The 20,229-nt window shown below is 42.9% G+C and overlaps 1 protein-coding gene across 1 annotated transcript; it reads right to left on the reverse strand.

Moving 5' to 3' along the window:
* Positions 1 to 613: 613 nt before the first annotated feature.
* Positions 614 to 3,709, reverse strand: LOC124667452 (Holliday junction resolvase MOC1, chloroplastic-like). The gene is made up of 6 exons (XM_047204731.1): positions 3,362 to 3,709; positions 3,165 to 3,270; positions 2,956 to 3,008; positions 2,381 to 2,512; positions 1,488 to 1,560; positions 614 to 1,005 (listed from the first exon to the last, which is right to left on the reverse strand). Exons 1-6 carry the CDS (start codon positions 3,692 to 3,694, stop codon positions 878 to 880), a joined length of 825 nt encoding a protein of 274 aa, XP_047060687.1. The 5' UTR covers positions 3,695 to 3,709; the 3' UTR covers positions 614 to 877.
* Positions 3,710 to 20,229: the final 16,520 nt, after the last annotated feature.

Below are 20,229 nucleotides of genomic sequence, written 5' to 3' on the forward strand. Positions count from 1 at the left end.
TACGAGTGACATGACTGACAAAAAAAAGTATTCTGTGAGCATAAGTATTCTAAAAGATAGTTACTACAGAAAAAGGGAAAAAACTTACTTAAAGGTAACTGAATATAACATACGAATAAATTAACTCAGTTCAATAATAATGCAATAAAAATTTGTATGCATCGATTGATGCAGATGCTTGGATTTCCCCATTTCAAAAAAAAAAACGGAAACAAAAACAATTGTAGGGTAGAAAAAAAAAAGTGAAATTCAAATAACAACGCGTAAATACAAGGAAAAATGCCCGGGTTTAGTTTTGTGGTAGATACTCTGTCCTTGCTTCTGCTACCCATAAATACAAGGAACAATGTCATAATTTCAATGGTGACTGCCTGGTGTGGTATCCTTGTAACTACTCCCTCCATTTCATAATTTTGTTGTTATGGTTTTAGTTCAAAACCACCAAGAATTAGGAAATGGAGGGAGTACCATTTAACCCTACATGACCCCTTTGCTAGCCTGGCATGCCGCATGTGTTAGATTATCTCGAGCTGGCGTGATTTGGACGAGGCCTAACCGGCCTGACCAGTACAACCACCTCTTCTCCGAGTAAACCTTACTTTCCAGTTTCCACTATATATAATTTGAGAATATGAGCAAAATTAATGGCGTCAATTAAATCAGCACAGTGGTCTCAGCTGGCACACAATATTCATGACCCCATTTACACTAGCTTGTTACATTAGACAACACGACTGTAAATCAGTACGGCCTTCCGGGAAGTTGAGTGGAATTAGTTCAGTTCTACGCTGAGTTGCTATGTACGTGATTGAGCTCCTGGCGAATAATCAAATTATTTGCCGCTCCTTGCCAATACGAACCAATAACAATTGACAATTCAATCGGTCCTCCCCGTCAATGTCAAGCTGGGTTCATGCTTGAGTACTCTTTGTGTTTTGATGAACTTGTCTGGTGGTAGCACGAGTCCTTTTCCATAGGCGGCTAACAGAAGAGCCTCTGCTCGTCCTGCATCAGTGTCACCGCATCAGTTTAACTATCTAAGAAAATGCACAACCATCCACTCTTTTAGCCGGAGTTTTAACTAATGGATTAAGCTAACAATGCTGATCAAAACATGTTTAATTCGCTTGGGTGGGCTTGAATATATTAGGGCAGTACGTGACATCTTAATTCGCAACAAAGTGCAAGCTAGTGTGTAGCTGCGCACACTGCAAAGCAGAACCTGTATGAGTGGATTTAGTATGCATCTTGCAAGCAAGGTAGGTAATACACAGAAAGGAATCGTGTGTACTGCATGTTTATTCATGTGTTTATGCCTCCAACTGATCAGCTCGAGCTAGAAAGAAGCAACATAATGATCTTACCCATAGATTGTTGTGTTGGAAGTCACGAAATATTACATCTATATTAGGCTGTGAGCACAAAAGGCACTCCAAGCTATGGGCAGTTACTTACTGTTGCGACTTGCAAAGTAGTAAGATGCGTACCATGATGTTTCTTCAACTTCAGGGATAGAGCCATATCCGGGAACAGTATTGTAGCAGCTTGTCTGCTATCATCCTGGCAGACATAGAAGGACCGTAAAATAAGTATTATATGATACTGAATTTGATCTTACGGTTCAACAAACAAATTGATGCTGCTGTTATGTTAGATATATAATTAGTAGAACAACACAAGATCTACTTGTGTCCTGGAGGTACTGGGTTCGGATCAGCCTCTTTGCATAAAAAACAAGAAAGGCTACCTAGAAATTCCCTTTCCAGACCCACAGTGTCTAGGAGCTTTCAGCACTGGGTACACTCTTTAGAATAACACAAGATCTAGAAAAACATTGAGATGATGAGAGTCAAATGTTTTAGGGTAAAATGAAATGCCATCTTTGTATTACTACTGCAGCAACGAATTGGTTGAACTGAAATTTGATTCATTGTTGCATTTAGCTTGGATCACAGCACCCCCGATCTAATCCAATGACATCTAAAGTCTAAAACTATTGCAACCCAGACATCTCCACTCTAAGCAGTTCAAAATCAATTAAACCGGTTCATTTGGGAACAAAACCCACCGACCCGAGTTTGACGACTCCTCCACGGACTAATCAGGCTTCCAGCCTGATCTCCTTTTTTCATTCGCACACTGTATTATTTCTCCCAGTGGCTAGTTATTCCATAACCAGGCTGGCTTACTCATGGTTGTCCTATTTCTATTAACTACACATTTTACTACACAACCTTACTGATAATCAAAATGGCAGCGCCGCCGGTAGGGCATCATTATTCAAATGGCAGCATCAACCCTAAGTTTGTATGAACAAACTTCTGAACTTTGTACCATTTTTCTTTGTAAATGAGAGGGACATATAACAGGAGTAACAAACCTTAGGTGATTCACTTCGAGTTAGCCCAAAGTAAGCTTTCCATGTCTGTGATGCGACAGGTACAACAGAAAACCCAGATGCCACTAGAGAAGCAATCCACAAGCCATACGAGAAACCTGTACTCCACCATCCCTGTATACAATTAAACAAAGGGAAAAGTCACTAACAGAACCAACATTGTTGATAGCTCCTGTTTCACATGAAATTTAAATATTCATATGGTGTGAACTAGATCCTGTTTTACTCAAGTTCAGATTACAAACTAAGTTTGAACTAGATCCCACTGCTTAGAGCATAAATTTATCTTCGACTTATGCATGGACTATCTTCAGAAATATATGATCTCAAGATGCCCACAAAGTTAGTGTTACTACTAGCAGTCAATCACACAATACACCGGGATGGTAATAAGTTGCAAGAGAGCAGTGTAATAGTAAACTAATCTTATTGCAGGCACTATCCAAAGACATAAGTTCTCTAAGAAGTTACGCACACAACAACAGTATGAAATAATCTTGATGCGGATGTTTCTAGTGACCGGGTAAATTCTATTGGAGGGAAAGCAAGAAGCAAACCAGTTTCCCGTCAGTTGGAAATGGACTTGATTTCTCAATATACGCAGTAGTTCCTGCAATATGACATAAGCACCACAGATCATGGTCAGACACCAGAAACTGTAACTGACCATAACGGACTTGTGCTCAACACACAACGAACTCAAGGCTTCAGGCACGCAACTCCCCAGATAGGATAGGAGTGCACAACTACAGACATGTGGCCATACCGGGAGGCGCATCAAGGCCACGGAGAAGTTGGATGATGGACTTGGTGTCCAGGCGCTTCCGGGTGAACTCCGACACCATTATGTGCACGAACGGGTTATCGAACACCTACAGGATGCGAAAACGCGAACGGTGTGAGTAAGCACACCTGCCGACAGGAAATGGTTGTTGAAATCCAGCAAAAATCTACGGGCCTCACCTGAGAGGATCCGTCGGGGGAGAGGACAGCGATGGCGCCGCGGGTGTCGGGATCGATCCCAAGCGCCCAGCCGGTGGGGGCGGGGGCGGCGTCGCCGTTGCCGTCGTCGGCCGGGAGTAGGGAGAGGGAGGCGAGCCAGGGGTCCGCGGCCGCCACGTCCGCTAGGAGCTTGGCCCGGGCCCTGGAGCGGGACTTGGCGGGCAGCGCCGCGGCCGGAGGGGCCAGCAGGCGGCAGCGGCAGCGGCGAGAGCGGAAGGGCGGGGAGAAGAAGGAGGCGGCGGCGTCCCAGTGCAGGGTGGAGCGGCGGAGGGCGGTAGAGCGGAGGGCGTTCATGGGGTGGTCTGCGTGATGGGTGGCTGGCGCGGCGGCGGCGGCCGATGCAGCAGCGGCAGCTGCAGCTGCCATAATAATTCGAATCAAGGGAGGCGGAATGGGAGGAGAGGGTTTTGGGGTTATTCCGGTCGAGGGATAAGAGCATCTCCAGCCGCTCCAAAGCAGCCCTCAAAATAATTTAGGACGAGTTTGATAAAATTTCGTTTTCAGCCGCCCGCACGCCCCAAAGCTTCATTTCGTCCCACGCGATCTAATACAGTTTCCGGCACCTCGAACTCGTCCTCGCTACACAGGAAACGTTCCGGGCACGCCGGACAATGAAAAGCGAGGCGAGGAGACGTGGTTTCGACGCGTCAGCGGCACATTCAAGTTTAACCTAACCGTCGCCTACCTCGCGACGGAAGTTATTGGCGCGTAGCGACGGTGCAGTTTCCGCAGAGGCGGAGCGAAGCGTCTCGTCGCGCCTAGCTCTGCGTGACGGCGTTAATGAGTGCCACCGCTCCCCCGCCTCCCTCCGGCCTATAAAAGGGGCGCTCTCGCATCGTCTCTCACACACAAACCCTAGCGCATCTCTTCCCAACCCTAGCCGCCACCATCTCAAGATTCGACGCCATGGCTGGCAGAGGCAGAGGCCGAGGTCGTGGCCGCGGCAGAGTTGCACGGTCGCTGTCGCCTGCGACATTGTCGTCTTCATCGTCGGACCTGCAGGAGGAGGAGCAAGTGTTGTTCGAGTTTGTCGACGTCTACAAGGGCGATCCACTCGGCATCCAGAGGCTGTCGGACAAGTTCGCCGACTTCATCGCCGGCAACGAGCCGGCCACGCTGCATCTGCGGGAGGCTGGCTGCGACTGGTGCCGGTGGTCGGTGGACGTGCTCTTAGACGGGCGTGACAAGATGTACCTCCAGACCGGCTAGGAGAAGTTCGCGCGCTACCACGACCTCGAAACCGGCTACGTGCTCACATTCTCCTACCTTGGCAACGCGGATATGAGCGTCAAGGTGTTCGACGACACGCGCTGCCACTGACACTACCACGGAGACAGCGATGAGGAGGACGATTGAACAGTCGAGTGTTATTTCTTCGCAATGAAAATAGGCACGGAGGTTTCTGGACACTACAAACAATTGGGGTTTCAATGACGGTCTGGGGATGACGTTTGAGAAATCCGTCAGCGAATGTCTTTTTATGTGAGAGTGGCGCGTTTTCGCGTCACAGGTGGCGTTTTGGGCCGCTCGGTCCCAAAAAATAGTGACGGACGAGCTCTAAACGTCAAAGATTGTGCAGAAATGAGCGTCGCGGGAGGTGGGCGGCCCGAACTGCGGAGTCAGCAGGGTGCATCACAAGAACTGGGCTTCAGGCCGGTGAACACTCCTGACCCACACTCTGCACGCTTATGTTCACGTACTTTTCTGTCTGCCCGCACAACAGTCCAAGGCCAACAGCACCGGGACCCATATTTGTAAGGGGATACAGCCACTGTCTATGCACATGTACCTGGCCTGCAGCACTCGGGCCCACATGTCAGGTATTGACACGACCCTCCTGCGTGGGCCGCCCGTTCCGACAGCCTCCAAGCATGCGAAGTGGACCAGACCTGTCAGTACGACCAACATGGGCTCCACATGTCAGTTGTCATGCCAAAAAAAATTACGCACATGCGAGCACAAGTTTTTGCCTGCCGTCAATTCTGGATGCAAGACCCCGCAGGTCAGAGCCTGGTGGGACCCTCGTGTGAGAGTTTTGGTGGGTCCGGCATGCTAGAGATCTGTGGGGTCCACATGTCAGAGCCTGGTGGGTCCCAGCATGCCAGAGCTTGGTGGGCCCAGTCTATCAGAGTATGGACCCAATATGTCAGAACTTATGGGGCCCGCATGTCAGAGCTTGGTGGGTCCCTGGTCCCATTCCCGTCGGGCCCATATGTAGCCGTGGGACCTACTGGATTCACTAGGTGTCCCACCTATCAGCTACGCATCGAGGTGTCCTTGGGCCAGGTTGGCTGACTAAAGGCGCAAAGCCAATTTATTCAGGTCGAAACAAGACATGAAGAGGAAATACTTGGCCCAAGAACAATTTATTCAGGTCAAAACAAGACACACCGAGGAAATTACTGGGCCTAAATTACTTGGCCTAATTCTAAATTATTCAGGTTGAAACAAGACACACAGAAGAGCCCATAATATATTCGAAGCCGAATAATGGGCCCAAGGTCTATTCCTGGAAAGTTATATCCTGGCCCAGATCTATTCAACTAGATTCAGGTTCTTCTCAGAACGACTCGGCAGGCTTTGGTCTTGTCTAAAAATAAAACAGTGTTCGCGCCCCGCAAACTGTATTTGGTGGGAGGGCTTTCCCCCAGATTTTTGAATTACCAAATTCAGGCGGGCCAGGGCCGGGGTTGCGCGACCTGCAGCGCCACCCACAACTAGCTCGCTAGCACGACGACGCAAGGTAGATCCATTGCCACTTGTGCCCCGTACAACTTCTCTGTACTCCTCCACGATGTATGCGGGTCTCCCCTCCGTCCCGTATATTGCTGTCGCCGGCACCCGAGCGGATCCATCACTGTCGTCCACCATTGCTTGCACCTCACCACATTCTCCAGCGTACAGCCTGCTCCAAATAACCACTTCGTCAGTCCAGCAGGTTGCAGCCACGGTAAGGCTCTGGCCTCTTTCTCTTTTTTGGTTGTGTGCATCCGTACTTCCATTAGGATGTTGCGTTGTTAGAGAGGCTGAGTGTAATTGGTATCGTCTAATTTTAATATATTCCTTTTATCGAAAAAATATCTATAAAAGTAGCATCCATATATTACTACATCCGTCCTAAAATAATTGTCTCCAAGTAATGTGCAATTTTAGAACACTCTGGAAGTATTTTTTGGACAATTTTCTGAAATTTTAAGCCTTCGAATATCGTGCAGATCAGTGTCACTTGATGGATAGAACATGGGTGAGGCATGGTTCGTATTTTTTTGAAAGAATACGTGGAAAGTCTGATTGGATTTATGAACTTTGTAAGAGATAGATTCTGTGAGAATGATAAAATACTTTGCCCATGTACGAAGTGTTTGAATCTCAAGTATAGTACTCAAATTCCTGTGCAGTGTCACTTGTTCGTAAAGGGCATGGATCCTACTTACGAGAGGTGGGTACATCACGGAGAGCCCTCTGATGCAGTTGTTATTGTACATGATAATGAGTTGCCTGAAAATCATGAAGAGGTGAATATTTTAGAGAACTTCGATGCATGGGTTATAGAACATCCTATGGTGCCTGATGATGGAAGTGTAAATCATGCACTGGAATTTGATACGGAAAGTACTAAATATCTTGTCGAGCTGCCTGACAATAGTCCTGATCATGGATTGGTGAATCATGCAGAGGACTTTGATGCAAATGAGATTGAGCATCGTGCCGAGGTGCCTGTCAACAATGATGCTTATAATGGAGAGGTGAATCATACAGAGGGATTTGCTATTAATGTCATCACTACAAGAAAAGTTGTCAATGCCGACGAATTGAAAGTTGTGCCGTGGTTGCTGATGCACCATGCCCGATGATTTTGCTCTCTCTACAGGGGTTGGAGGGATCGTCACGTACTGACCTACCAGGGGTTCGCAGACGACGAGATGTGAAGGCTGCTCGAAAGGCTTTCCGTGTTTGGTGTGGTCGAAGTCTGCAAGGAGTAGGAGGCCGCCCCGAGAGTCGGCGAGCTCCAAGCTGAGGTCGTCGTTTGCCGTCTGTGGGAGGAAGTCGAGCGCGAGATTATTTGCGGCGACTTGGGCCCAACATGACGAGGAAGAGGGAACGAAGTGGGGCAAAAAGCCAGACAGACGATAGTGGCATTGGGAGATGTTGATGTGGTAGTGGCCGACGACTATAGAGGATGGCACGCCGTGGCGAGCGGAGAGGACACGGAAGTCCTCCGCCGCGATGACCTTGCGCCAGCGCCTGCAGGTGAACGCGGCGCGGACGAGATCTTGAGGCGAGGTGAGGCGCAGGAACACCAGCCCAAAAAGTTCATCCGAGATGGCGTCACCCTTGTCCTCCTGCGCGGACTTCCTATGAGCATTCTTCCAGCGGGGGTTGTTGTGCCCCATCTCCGGCTGGACCTAGCTCGCGTACGGGGGCGAGGTGTTCTGTAGGGAGGAAGCTAGGGAAGTATCGAGGCGGCCAGGTAGAGAGCGAAGAGGATATTTTTCTCGCTGGGGGAGTTAAGTTAGCATGGGAATTAAGGAGGAGGCTTATGTACTGAAAAAGTTCCGTGGAATCAGATTCCTAACAGAGGGAGTACTATGTACTGAGTAGTAATTTTGGGATGGAGGAAGTTCTCAGAGTATCTCAAGATATATAAAAAGAAAAAGCAAACCAGACCCTCAGTAAGGGCCCGAGGAAATTGCACGAAACACCCGTTATTACTCTAATTGTTGCACAAAACACACACTTTACTTTTTTTGCACATATATATCACTAACTATGGATACAATTTGGAATAAAAACTAGTAGTTGGTGATCCCCGATCATCTGATTTTCTCTTACATAGCTTAGTCCTACATTTAAACCTCCACGCAACAGATTACTTTTGTGCAAAAAATAGGTAAAGTAAGTGCTTTACCCAACAATGATATCTATAAGAGGTGGTTTGTGCAATTTCCTCTAAGGGCCCTAAATACAGATAAGAAAAGACAAATGAGTCCCTCTCTCAAATGAAAATAATATGATCACGTCGATGCTATGGCCGACCGAATCAGCACCATGCATGAACATTGAGTTGCAAAACACCTCACTCTTAGTACTTTGCAGCTCAAACACTCCTTCCGAATTTGAAGGGTAATGAAAGCATCACACGAAAGTGATATCATGTATGTTGAGTTTAGACAGGATTTTATACCTAGTTGACTATGTTGGTTGCAAAGTCCATTGCAACTTAATTTATCGTTAATCACCCCTATATCGACATATATGAGAATCTAGTCAAGCCAGACAACATCGACAATTACATTGTATGAAGATTTATTATGAATTGTACCTACCTTTGGATTGATTTGAAATTTAGGTCAAACTATCGATGTCTGTTATTTATTCTACTTGGATGCAGCGCACACACATGTTTGGCCATTAATTGTTTTGGGCTTCCACACATCTTCGATCGGGGCATGTCCACGTATTTACCTTTTATTTGAATTATAATACATGTACCCTTCCTCCCAATTAAATTTTAAATAAAACTGATTTAGCCCAAAAATAATTCAGTATATGGTTGCACACAAAGATAATTCATGGACCGTTGGAAATTGCCATCGTAGCTACCATATCTCATATGCAGACCTGTGAAAATTAGATTCGTGGTAGTGTGCACATGCACTTCATGCGGTAGCCACTTGATAGAAAACACCAATTTAATTTAATTTTGCTCCTTTGAGCAATAATCAAAAGAAAAAAACATATTTATGAGTGGTAAACCCTTAAAAACTAGTTTGCAACTTGATGGCAATGAAAATTTATGTATATATATATATATATATATATGTGTGTGTGTGTGTGTGCGAAAAATAGGATCACGATTCAAAAGTTTGTCCTAGTTCTTGCAGTAACCGGCCATGTGCATATATATGCATGTGGAAAATTGAAGAAGCAAGGCTAACTCCAATATATGAATGGTGAGAGAACCTGTTAAAGGTTCTTCTAACAAATTAAGGTCATGGTTGGTATTACTTTACCTAGGTAGTATATGTATTGTACGTCACAAATGTGAAAATGAAAAGATGTGCATCTCTATAAACCCGGCCTAAACCCTAAACCCCCTAACCCTTACCCTAAACCCTAGTTAAACCATAAACACACATATATACATATATATCACTACCAAAAAATGATTCTTGATTCAAAGGGTTGCCATTGTTTTCTTGTACGTAGTAATACATTGCTCCCACACTTTTGGGAAGCGAGGCGAACGTACTCAAACAAATGGTGCCAAAAATTGTGCAGGGTTCTTTAAAAGAATAGAAGTGTATATATATGCCATGTTTATTGGTATTGTTCATAGAGGTAGTACGTATGTAAAACCACAAATGATTTGACTCTCCATGCTTTGTTTCAACCTTAATTTTTCTATCGAGCCCCACAATAACATTAGCTTGTTTTAAAATTTAGGTCGATTGATCAATCTCATGAGAGCTCGCCCTTGTTTTGTGCTCTCTAGTTGAATGCGGCGACGCATGCATGTGTTTGGCCATTATATATTGTACCATGGCTCCACACATTAAGATCACACACCCCTGTATTTTTTTCAATTATTTGTTTGAAATGTACTTCATCTACCCACTGCTCAAATTTGCATTTAAGCGGATTCATCCCACAAAATTTGTATATGCATGAAACCCTGGAAATGGCCATCATGTCACATATTTTTCCACAATGAAAATTGGATTGGTGGCAGACTTGTTATGTCATATAGTAAGCATTCAACTTGATAAACAAGGTCTAGACATATTCAAACTAGAAAAAGCATGTATCTACCCCTAACCCTGAACTCTGCCTTATGAAGTCAAGCATGAAGAGAAGTGGTTTTGGGTTTCAAATATGGAAATTTCAAAAACCTCCCAAAAGCTTCATTTTAGAGTGACTAAGTAGGATCCAGGCTTACCTTTTCATTTTCATGTTTAAATCTTGGTCAAACCTAGGATTTGACCAAGATTCAAATGAGCATAAAAAAAATCAAAAAAATGAAAAACCAAAGCACATAGTCTTCTTATGTCATATAGTAAGCATTTAAGTTGATAAACAAGGTCTAGACATATTCGAACCAGAAAAATCATGTATCTACCCCCTAACACTAAACTCCGTCTTATGAAGTCAAACATGAAGATAAGTGGTTTTGGGTTTCAAACATGGAAATTTCAAAAACCTTCCAAAAGCTTCATTTTAGAGTGACTAAGTAGGATCCAAGACTTACCTTTTCATTTTCATGTTTTAAACTTATTTAAATCTTGTCAAACCTAGGATTTGACCACGATTCAAATGGGCATAAAAATTCAAAAAAATCAAAAAAATGAAAAACCAAATCACATAGCCTTTTTATGTCATATAGTAAGCATTCAAGTTAATAAAACAAGGTCTAGGCATATTCAAACCAGAAAAAGCATGTATCTACCCATAACCCTAAACTATGTCTTATGAAGTCAAGCATGAAGAGAAGTAGGTTTTGGGTTTCAAACATGAAAATTTGAAAAACCTCCCAAAAGCTTCATTTTAGAGTGACTAATAAGGATCTAGGATTACTTTTTCATTTACATGTTTTAAACTTGTTTAAATCTTGGTCAAACCTAGGATTTGACCAAGATTCAAATGGGCATAAAAATTTAGAAAAAAATCAAAAAAAATGAAAAACCAAAGCACATAGCCTTCTTATGTCATATAGTAAGCATTCAAGTTAATAAACTATGTCTTATGAAGTCAAGCATGAGGAGAAGTGGTTTTGGGTTTCAAACATGGAAATTTCAAAAACCTCCTAAAAGCTTCATTTTGGAGTTACTAAGAAGGATCCAGTCTTACTTTTCCATTTTCCAAAAGCTCCCAAACATGGAATCAAGTTTTTTGGGCTCCAGCAAATTCAAGGTAGCATCATGCCCTCTCCCCTCTTCCCGCGCGGAAAAATTGTGTTAGGTAGGTGTAGAATGGCATGACCAACAAGGTAAAATTTTGAATATAACCAAAATGTACGAATTGATAGATGAGTTAACTTGGCTTCATGAAAAAAAAATTGTCATGTAAATGAGTTCACTTGGCTTTTCTACCCTTGGATTCATAGAAAACTTTGCACTAATACAGTATAATAAGCATCCGAGTTATTACACCAACAGGTCTATCACTTACGTGTGGTTCCCATGCGTGAGGTGCCACACTTCAGTGAGCACAAGTCACCTGCGGTAGGTAGGCAATATCCCAGCCATCTTCTTTGTGAAGAGAAGACGCATCAAGACTCTCTCTCTTTCACAAAAAAAAAGACTCTCTCTCTTTGCAAATTAGGGAGTTAGATGTAATTTCCTATATATTTTGTGTCCTGCTCTGATGCGTATTGGAATTCTGGGTCCTTCAGGATCCTTCGGTTGTCTCTCTCTCAAAATAAACATCTCTCTCATTCTCGGCCTCGCTCGCTCGACTCGCTCGCTCTCACCTCCTACGCATTGACAAACCCTGCACAACAGTTAGCATCACCCGAAAAAGGGAAGACACCATAAATAAGAGTGGCGCCGTGACTGCTCTCCCTCCATCTCCTTCCGTGTGATCCCTCTTCCTCCGAGTTCCACTGGACGGGCAAACACACATGTGCTGCATAGTAATAATAAAATCGACTTAAAAAATCGACCTACGAATCTATGATTAAATAGGTTAAATTAGGTTTTGCCCAGTACTACAGATCAAGCTTAGTTTTAGAGTGACTAAGAAGGATCCAGGCTTACTTTTTCATTTTCATGTTTTAAACTTGTTTAAATCTTGGTCAACCCTAGGATTTGACCAAGATTCAAATGGGCATAAAAATTCAATTTTTTAAAAAAAACTAAGCACATAGTCTTCTTATGTCATATAGTAAGCATTCAAGTTGATAAACAAGGTCTAGACATATTCAAACCAGAAAAATCATGTATCTACCCCGTAACCCTAAACTCTGTCTAACGAAGTCAAGCATGAAGAGAAGTGGTTTGGGGTTTCAAACATGGAAATTTTGAAAACCTCCCAAAAGCTTCATTTTACAGTGAATAAGTAGGATCTAGGGCTTACCTTTTCATTTTCATGTTTTAAACTTGTTTAAATCTTGGTCAAACCTAGGATTGAACCAAGGTTCAAATGGGCATTAAAATTCAAAAAAATCAAAAAATTGATAAACCAAAGAACATAGCCTTCTTATGTCATATAGTAAGCATTCAAGTTGATAAACAAGGTTTAGACATATTTAAACCAGAAAAAACATGTATCTACCCACTAACCCTAAAATCTATGTTATGAAGTCAAGCATGAAGAGAAGTCGTTTCGGTTTCAAACATGGAAATTTCAAAAACCTCCCAAAAGCTTCATTTTAGAGTGACTAAGTAGGATCCACGGCTTACCTTTTCATTTTCATGTTTTAAACTTGTTTAAATCTTGGTCAAACCTAGGATTTGACCAAGATTCAAATGGGCATAAAAATAAAAAGCACGTACCTTCTTATGTCATATAGTAAGCATTAAAGTTAATAAAACAAGGTCTAGGCATATTCAAACCAGAAAAATCATGTATCTACCCCCTAACCCTAAACTATGTCTTATGAAGTCATGCCTGAAGAAAAGTGGTTTTGAGTTTCAAACATTGAAATTTCAAAAACCTCCCAGAAGCTTCATTTTAGAGTGACTAAGAAGGATCCAGGCTTACCTTTTCATTTTCATGTTTTAAACTTGTTTAAATGTTGGTCAAACCTAGGATTTGACCAATATTCAAATGGGCATAAGAATTCCAAAAAAAAAGCACATAGTATTCTTATGTTATATAGTAAGCATTCAAGTTGATAAACAAGGTCTAGACATATTCTAACCAGAAAAATAATGTATCTACCCCCTAACCCTAAACTTTGTCCTATGAAGTCAAGCATAGAGAGAAGTTGTTTTGGGTTTCAAACATGGAAATTTCAAAAACCTCCCAAAAGCTTCATTTTAGTGTGATTAAGAAGGATCCATGCTTACCTTTTCATTTTCATATTTTTAACTTGTTTAAATCTTGGCCGAACCTAGGATTTGACCAATATTCAAATGGGCATAAAAATTTAGAAGAAAATTTAAAAATTTAAAACCAAAGCACATAGTCTTCTTATGTCATATACAGTAAGCATTCAAGTTGATAAACAAGGTCTAGACATATTCAAACCAGAAAAAGCATGTATCTACCCCTAACCCTAAACTCTGTCTTATGAAGTCTAGCATGAAGAGAAGTGGTTTTGGGTTTCAAACATGGAAATTTCAAAAACCTCCCAAAACTTCATTTTAGAGTAACTAAGTAGGATCCAGGCTTACCTTTTCATTTTCATGTTTTAAACTTGTTTAAATCTTGGTCAAACCTAGGATTTGACCAAGATTCAAATGGGCATAAAAATTCAAAAAAAAAATGAAAAACCAAAGCACATAGCCTTGTTATGTCATATAGTAAGCATTCAAGTTGATAGACAAGGTCTAGACATATACAAACCAGAAAAATCATGTATCTACCCCCTAACCCTAAACTCTGTCTAACGAAGTCGAGCATGAAGAGAAGTGGTTTTGGGTTTCAAACATGGAAATTTCAAAAACCTCCCAAAAGCTTCATTTTAGAGTGAATAAGTAGGATCGAGGGCTTACCTTTTCATTTTCATGTTTTAAATTTGTTTAAATCTTGGTCATACCTAGGATTTGACCAAGGTTCAAATGGGCATTAAAATTCAAAAAAAATTGAAAAATTGAAAAACCAAAGCACATAGCCTTATTATGTCATATAGTAAGCATTCAAGTTGATAAACAAGGTTTAGACATATTTAAACCGGAAAAATCATGTATCTACCCGCTAACCCTAAACTCTGTCTTATGAAGTCAAACATGAAGAGAAGTGGTTTTGGGTTTCAAACATGGAAATTTCAAATACCTCCCAAAAGCTTCATTTTAGAGTGACTAAGAAGGATCCTGGCTTACCTTTTCATTTTCATATTTTAAACTTGTTTAAATCTTGGTCAAACCTAGGATTTGACCAAAATTCAAATGGGCATAAAAATTAAAAAAAAAATCAAAAAATGAAAAACCGAAGCACATAGCCTTCTTATGTCATATAGTAAGCATTAAAGTTAATAAAAAAAGGTCTAGGCATATTCAAACCAGAAAAGCATGTATCTACTGGTGTCTACGTGTGCTTCTATTCTTGTAGACAGTGTTGGGCCTCCAAGAGCAGAGGTTTGTAGAACAGCAGCAAGTTTCCCTTAAGTGAATCACCCAAGGTTTATCGAACTCAGGGAGGTAGAGGTCAAAGATATCCCTCTCAAGCAACCCTGCAATTAAGATACAAGAAGCCTCTTGTGTCCCCAACACACCTAATACACTTGTCAGATGTATAGGTGCACTAGTTCGGCGAAGAGATAGTGAAATACAAGTAATATAGATGATTATAAGTAGCAATTGCAATCTGAAATAAAAATGGCAGCAAGTGAACATGTAGCAGAACTTGTTGGAAACGGTGTTTCAATGCTTAGAAACAAGGCCTAGGGATCATACTTTCATTAGTGGACACTCTCAACAATGATCACATAATTGAATAAATAAATGCTATTCTCAAACACTCTCTTGTTGGATGACAAATGATGCGTGTAGTTGACACGTCCGTTGGGAACCCCAAGAGGAAGGTGTGATGCGCACAGCGGCAAGTTTCCCTCAGTAAGAAACCAAGGTTTAATCGAACCAGTAGGAGTCAAGAAGCACGTTGAAGGTTGATGGCGGCGGGATGTAGTGCGGCGCAACACCGGAGATTCCGGCGCCAACGTGGAACCCGCACAACACAACCAAAGTACTTTGCCCCAACGAAACAAGTGAGGTTGTCAATCTCACCGGCTTGCTGTAACAAAGGGTTAACCGTATTGTGTGGAAGATGATTGTTTGCAGAGAAAACAATGAAACAAGTATTGCGAGCAGATTTGTATTTCAAGTATTAAAATAATGGACCGGGGTCCACAGTTCACTAGAGGTGTCTCTCCCATAAGATAAAAGCATGTTGGGTGAACAAATTACAGTCGGGCAATTGACAAATAGAGAGGGCATAACAATGCACATACATGTCATGATAAGTACGATGAGATTTAATTGGGCATTACGACAAAGTACATAGACCGCCATCCAACCGCATCTATGCCTAAAAAGTCCACCTTCAGAGTTATCGTCCGAACCCCTTCCAGTATTAAGTTGCAAAGCAACGGACAATTGCATTAAGTATGGTGCGTAATGTAATCAATAACTACATCCTCGAACATAGCATCAATGTTTTATCCCTAGTGGCAACAAGACATCCATAACCTTAGGGGTTTCGTCACTCCCCGCATTCACGGAGACATGAACCCACTATCGAGCATAAATACTCCCTCTTGGAGTTACTAGCATCAACTTGGCCGAGCCTCTACTAATAATGGAGAGCATGCAAGATCATAAACAACACATAGGTAATAACTTGATAATTAACATAACATGGTATTCTCTATCCATCGGATCCCGACAAACACAACATAGAGTATTACGGATAGATGATCTTGATCATGTTAGGCAGCTCACAAGATCCAACAATGAAGCACAATGAGGAGAAGACAACCATCTAGCTACTGCTATGGACCCATAGTCCAGGGGTGAACTACTCACTCATCACTCCGGAGGCGACCATGGCGGTGTAGAGTCCTCCGGGAGATGAATCCCCTCTCCGGCAGGGTGCCGGAGGAGATCTCCGTAATCCCCCGAGATGGGATCGGCGGCGGCGGCGTCTCGGTAAGGTTTTCCGTATCGTGGTTTTTCGCATCAGGGGTTTCGCGACGGAGGCTTTAAGTAGGCGGAAGGGCAGAGTCGGGGGGCTAACGAGGGGCCCACACCATAGGGCGGCGCGGGCCCCCCCTTGGCCGCGCCGCCATGTGGTCTGGCCACCTCGTGGCCCCACTTCGTATGCTCTTCGGTCTTCTCGAAGGTTCGTGGCGAAATAGGCCCCTGGGTCTTTGTTTCGTCCAATTCCGAGAATATTTCGTTACTAGGATTTCTGAAACCAAAAACGACAGAAAACGAGAACCGGCACTTCGGCATCTTGTTAATAGGTTAGTTCCGGAAAATGCACGAATATGACATAAAGTGTGCATAAAACATGTAGGTATCATCAATAATATGGCATAGAACATAAGAAATTATCGATACGTCGGAGACGTATCAAGCATCCCCAAGCTTAGTTCTGCTCGTCCCGAGCAGGTAAAAACGATAACAAAGATAATTTCGAAGTGATATGCCATCATAACCTTGATCATACTATTTGTAAACATATGTAGTGAATGCAGCGATCAAAACAATGGTAATGTCATGAGTAAACAAGTGAATCATAAAGCAAAGACTTTTCATAAATAGTACTTCAAGACAAGTATTAATAAGTCTTGCATAAGAGTTAACTCATAAAGCAATAAATCAAAGTAAAGGTGTTGAAGCAACACAAAGGAAGATTAAGTTTCAGCGGTTGCTTTCAACTTGTAACATGTATATCTCATGGATAATTGCCAACATAGAGTAATATAACAAGTACAATATGCAAGTATGTAGGAATCAATGCACAGTTCACACAAGTGTTTGCTTCTTGAGGTGGAGAGAGATAGGTGAACTGACTCAACATAAAAGTAAAAGAATGGTCCTTCAAAGAGGAAAGCATCGATTGCTATATTTGTGCTAGAGCTTTTATTTTGAAAACATGAACTGTAAGATAACGTTGCATAGAAAACAAAAAATTTCCTACCGCGAACACGCAATCCAAGCCAAGATGCAATCTAGAAGACGGTAGCAACGAGGGGATATCGAGTCTCACCCTTGAAGAGATTCCAAAGCCTACAAGATGAGGCTCTTGTTGCTGCGGTAGACGTTCACTTGCCGCTTGCAAAAGCGCGTAGAAGATCTTGATCACGATCGCTTCCGGCGCCACGAACAGGCAGCACCTCCGTACTCGGTCACACGTTCGGTTGTTGATGAAGACGACGTCCACCTCCCCGTTCCAGCGGGCAGCGGAAGTAGTAGATCCTCTTGAATCCGACAGCACGACGGCGTGGTGTCGGTGGTGGTGGAGAAATCCGGCGGAGCTTCGCTTAAGCGTGCGGGATGTGGTGGAGGAGAGATACCGCTAGGGTTTGGGGAGAGAGGGGGAGGCTAGGGCGCCGGCCAAGGGCAGCCCTAGGTGGTGCGGCCAAGAGTGGGCAGCCCCCTCCCTCTCCTCCTCATTATATAGGTGGAAATCCCCAAGTGTTGGTATCCAAGTCTTCGAATAAGACCCCAACAATGAAACCTCCATATGTAGGGAAACCTACCCAAGGTGGGAATCCCACTTGGGGTGGGATTCCCCCCTTCCATGAGGGGGTTGGCCGGCCACCCTAGGGGAGTCCACCTTGGACTCCTCCCCTTTAGGGTTGGCTGGCCATGCAAGGTGGAGTCCCTCCGGGACTCTACTTTCCATGGTGATTTCTTCCGGACTTTTCTAGAACCTTCTAGAACCTGCCATAAATGCACCGGATCATTTCCAAACTTGGAATATGACTTCCTATATATGAATCTTATTCTCCTGACCATTCCGGAACTCCTCGTGATGTCCGGGATCTCATCCGGGACTCCGAACAAATATTCGAACTCCATTCCATATTCAAGTTCTACCATTTCAACATCCAACTTTAAGTGTGTCACCCTACGGTTCGTGAACTATGCGGACATGGTTGAGTACTCACTCCGACCAATAACCAATAGCGGGATCCGGAGATCCATAATGGCTCCCACATATTCAACGATGACTTCAGTGATCGAATGAACCATTCACATACGATACCAATTCCCTTTGTCACGCGATATTTTTACTTGTCCGAGGTTTGATCATCGGTATCACTCTATACCTTGTTCAACCTCGTCTCCGACAAGTACTCTTTACTCGTACCGTGGTATGTGGTCTCTTATGAACTTATTCATATGCTTGCAAGACATTAGACGACATTCCACCGAGAGGGCCCGGAGTATATCTATCCGTCATCGGGATGGACAAATCCCACTCGTTGATCCATATGCCTCAACTCATACTTTCCGGATACTTAATCCCACCTTTATAACCACCCATTTACGCAGGTGGCGTTTGATGTAATCAAAGTACCTTTCCGGTATAAGTGATTTACATGATCTCATGGTCATAAGGACTAGGTAACTACGTATCGAAAGCTTATAGCAAATAACTTAATGACGAGATCTTATGCTACGCTTAATTGGGTGTGTCCATTACATCATTCATATAATGATATAACCTTGTTATTAATAACATCCAATGTTCATGATTATGAAACTAATCATCCATTAATCAACAAGCTAGTTTAAGAGGCATACTAGGGACTTCTTGTTGTCTACATATCACACATGTACTAATGTTTCGGTTAATACAATTATAGCATGATATATAAACATTTATCATAAACATAAAGATATAAATAATAACCACTTTATTATTGCCTCTAGGGCATATCTCCTTCGCCTCCCACTTGCACTAGAGTCAATAATCTAGTTTACATTTGTAAAGATATAACACCTTGGCCTTATGGTGCTTTATCATGTATTGCTCACGGGAGAGGTTTTTAGTCAACGGATCTGCTACATTCAGATGTGGCAGTGTACTTGTACTCTTTACTCTCCATCTTCGATGTACTCGCGAATCGAGTGTGTAACGCAGCTTGATATGTTCTACCTTCAGTGTGACCTTGGCTCTTGCGGTATCGGCGATGGCACCCATCGTTATCACGCGTAAATGACTACGGGTCCAACGCACTAGGAACCACACCGAGCTCTACAATGAACCTCTTCATCCATACCGCTCCGATGAGCCTCGGCCGCTTATGTACCGATCTCGTTGAAGACTTTCGCCACCGTGCACCGTGCTCGAGCCCGCCCACCCATCGCAACACTCATTCAATATAAACACGCACCCGCACTGAGACTTAGAGTCATCAGATCGTTGTTCCAACTTGCATCGGTGTAACCATTTACAACGAGCTCTTGGTCACCTCCATAACAAAGAAACATATCCTTAGTTCTTTTCAAGTACTTCAGGATATTCTTGATCGCTGTCCAAAGGTTCCATTCCTCGGATCACTTTGATATCTCCATTAGTCAAACCAACAAAGATGTGCTATATCCGGTCTAGTACATAGCATGGCATACATGATAGATCCTATCGCCGAGGCATAGGGATATTACTCATCCTTTCTCTTTCATTCGCCAGTAGTCTGGCCCTTGAGTCTTACTCAAGACCTTGCCTCGGTAACATAGGTAAGAATCCTTTCTTACTTTCGTCCATTCTAAATTTCTTTAGAATCTTGTCCAGATATGTACTTCATGATAGCCCTATTAGGCGTCTTGATCTATCTCTATAAATCTTGATGCCTAATATATACGATGCTTCACCAAGGTCTTTCATTGAAAACTATTATTCAAATAACCTTTACACTCGCTTAATAGTTCTATATCATTCTAATCAATAATATGTCATCTACATATAATATCAGGAATGCTACAGAGCTCCCACTCACTTTCTTGTAAATACAGCCTTCCATGACACTCGTATAAACCCAAAGTCTTTGATCACCTTATCAAAGCGCCTGGCTCCAACTTCTTGATGCTTGCTTCACCCATAGATTGAACGCTGAAGTTTGCATACTTTGTCAGCATTTTTAGGATCGACAAAACCTTTGGGTTGTACCATATACAACTCTTCCTCAATGTCTCCATTAAGGAACGCCGCTT

This window comes from Lolium rigidum, chromosome 6 (genome assembly GCF_022539505.1).
Source record: "Lolium rigidum isolate FL_2022 chromosome 6, APGP_CSIRO_Lrig_0.1, whole genome shotgun sequence".
In the NCBI taxonomy this organism is placed as follows: domain Eukaryota; kingdom Viridiplantae; phylum Streptophyta; class Magnoliopsida; order Poales; family Poaceae; genus Lolium; species Lolium rigidum.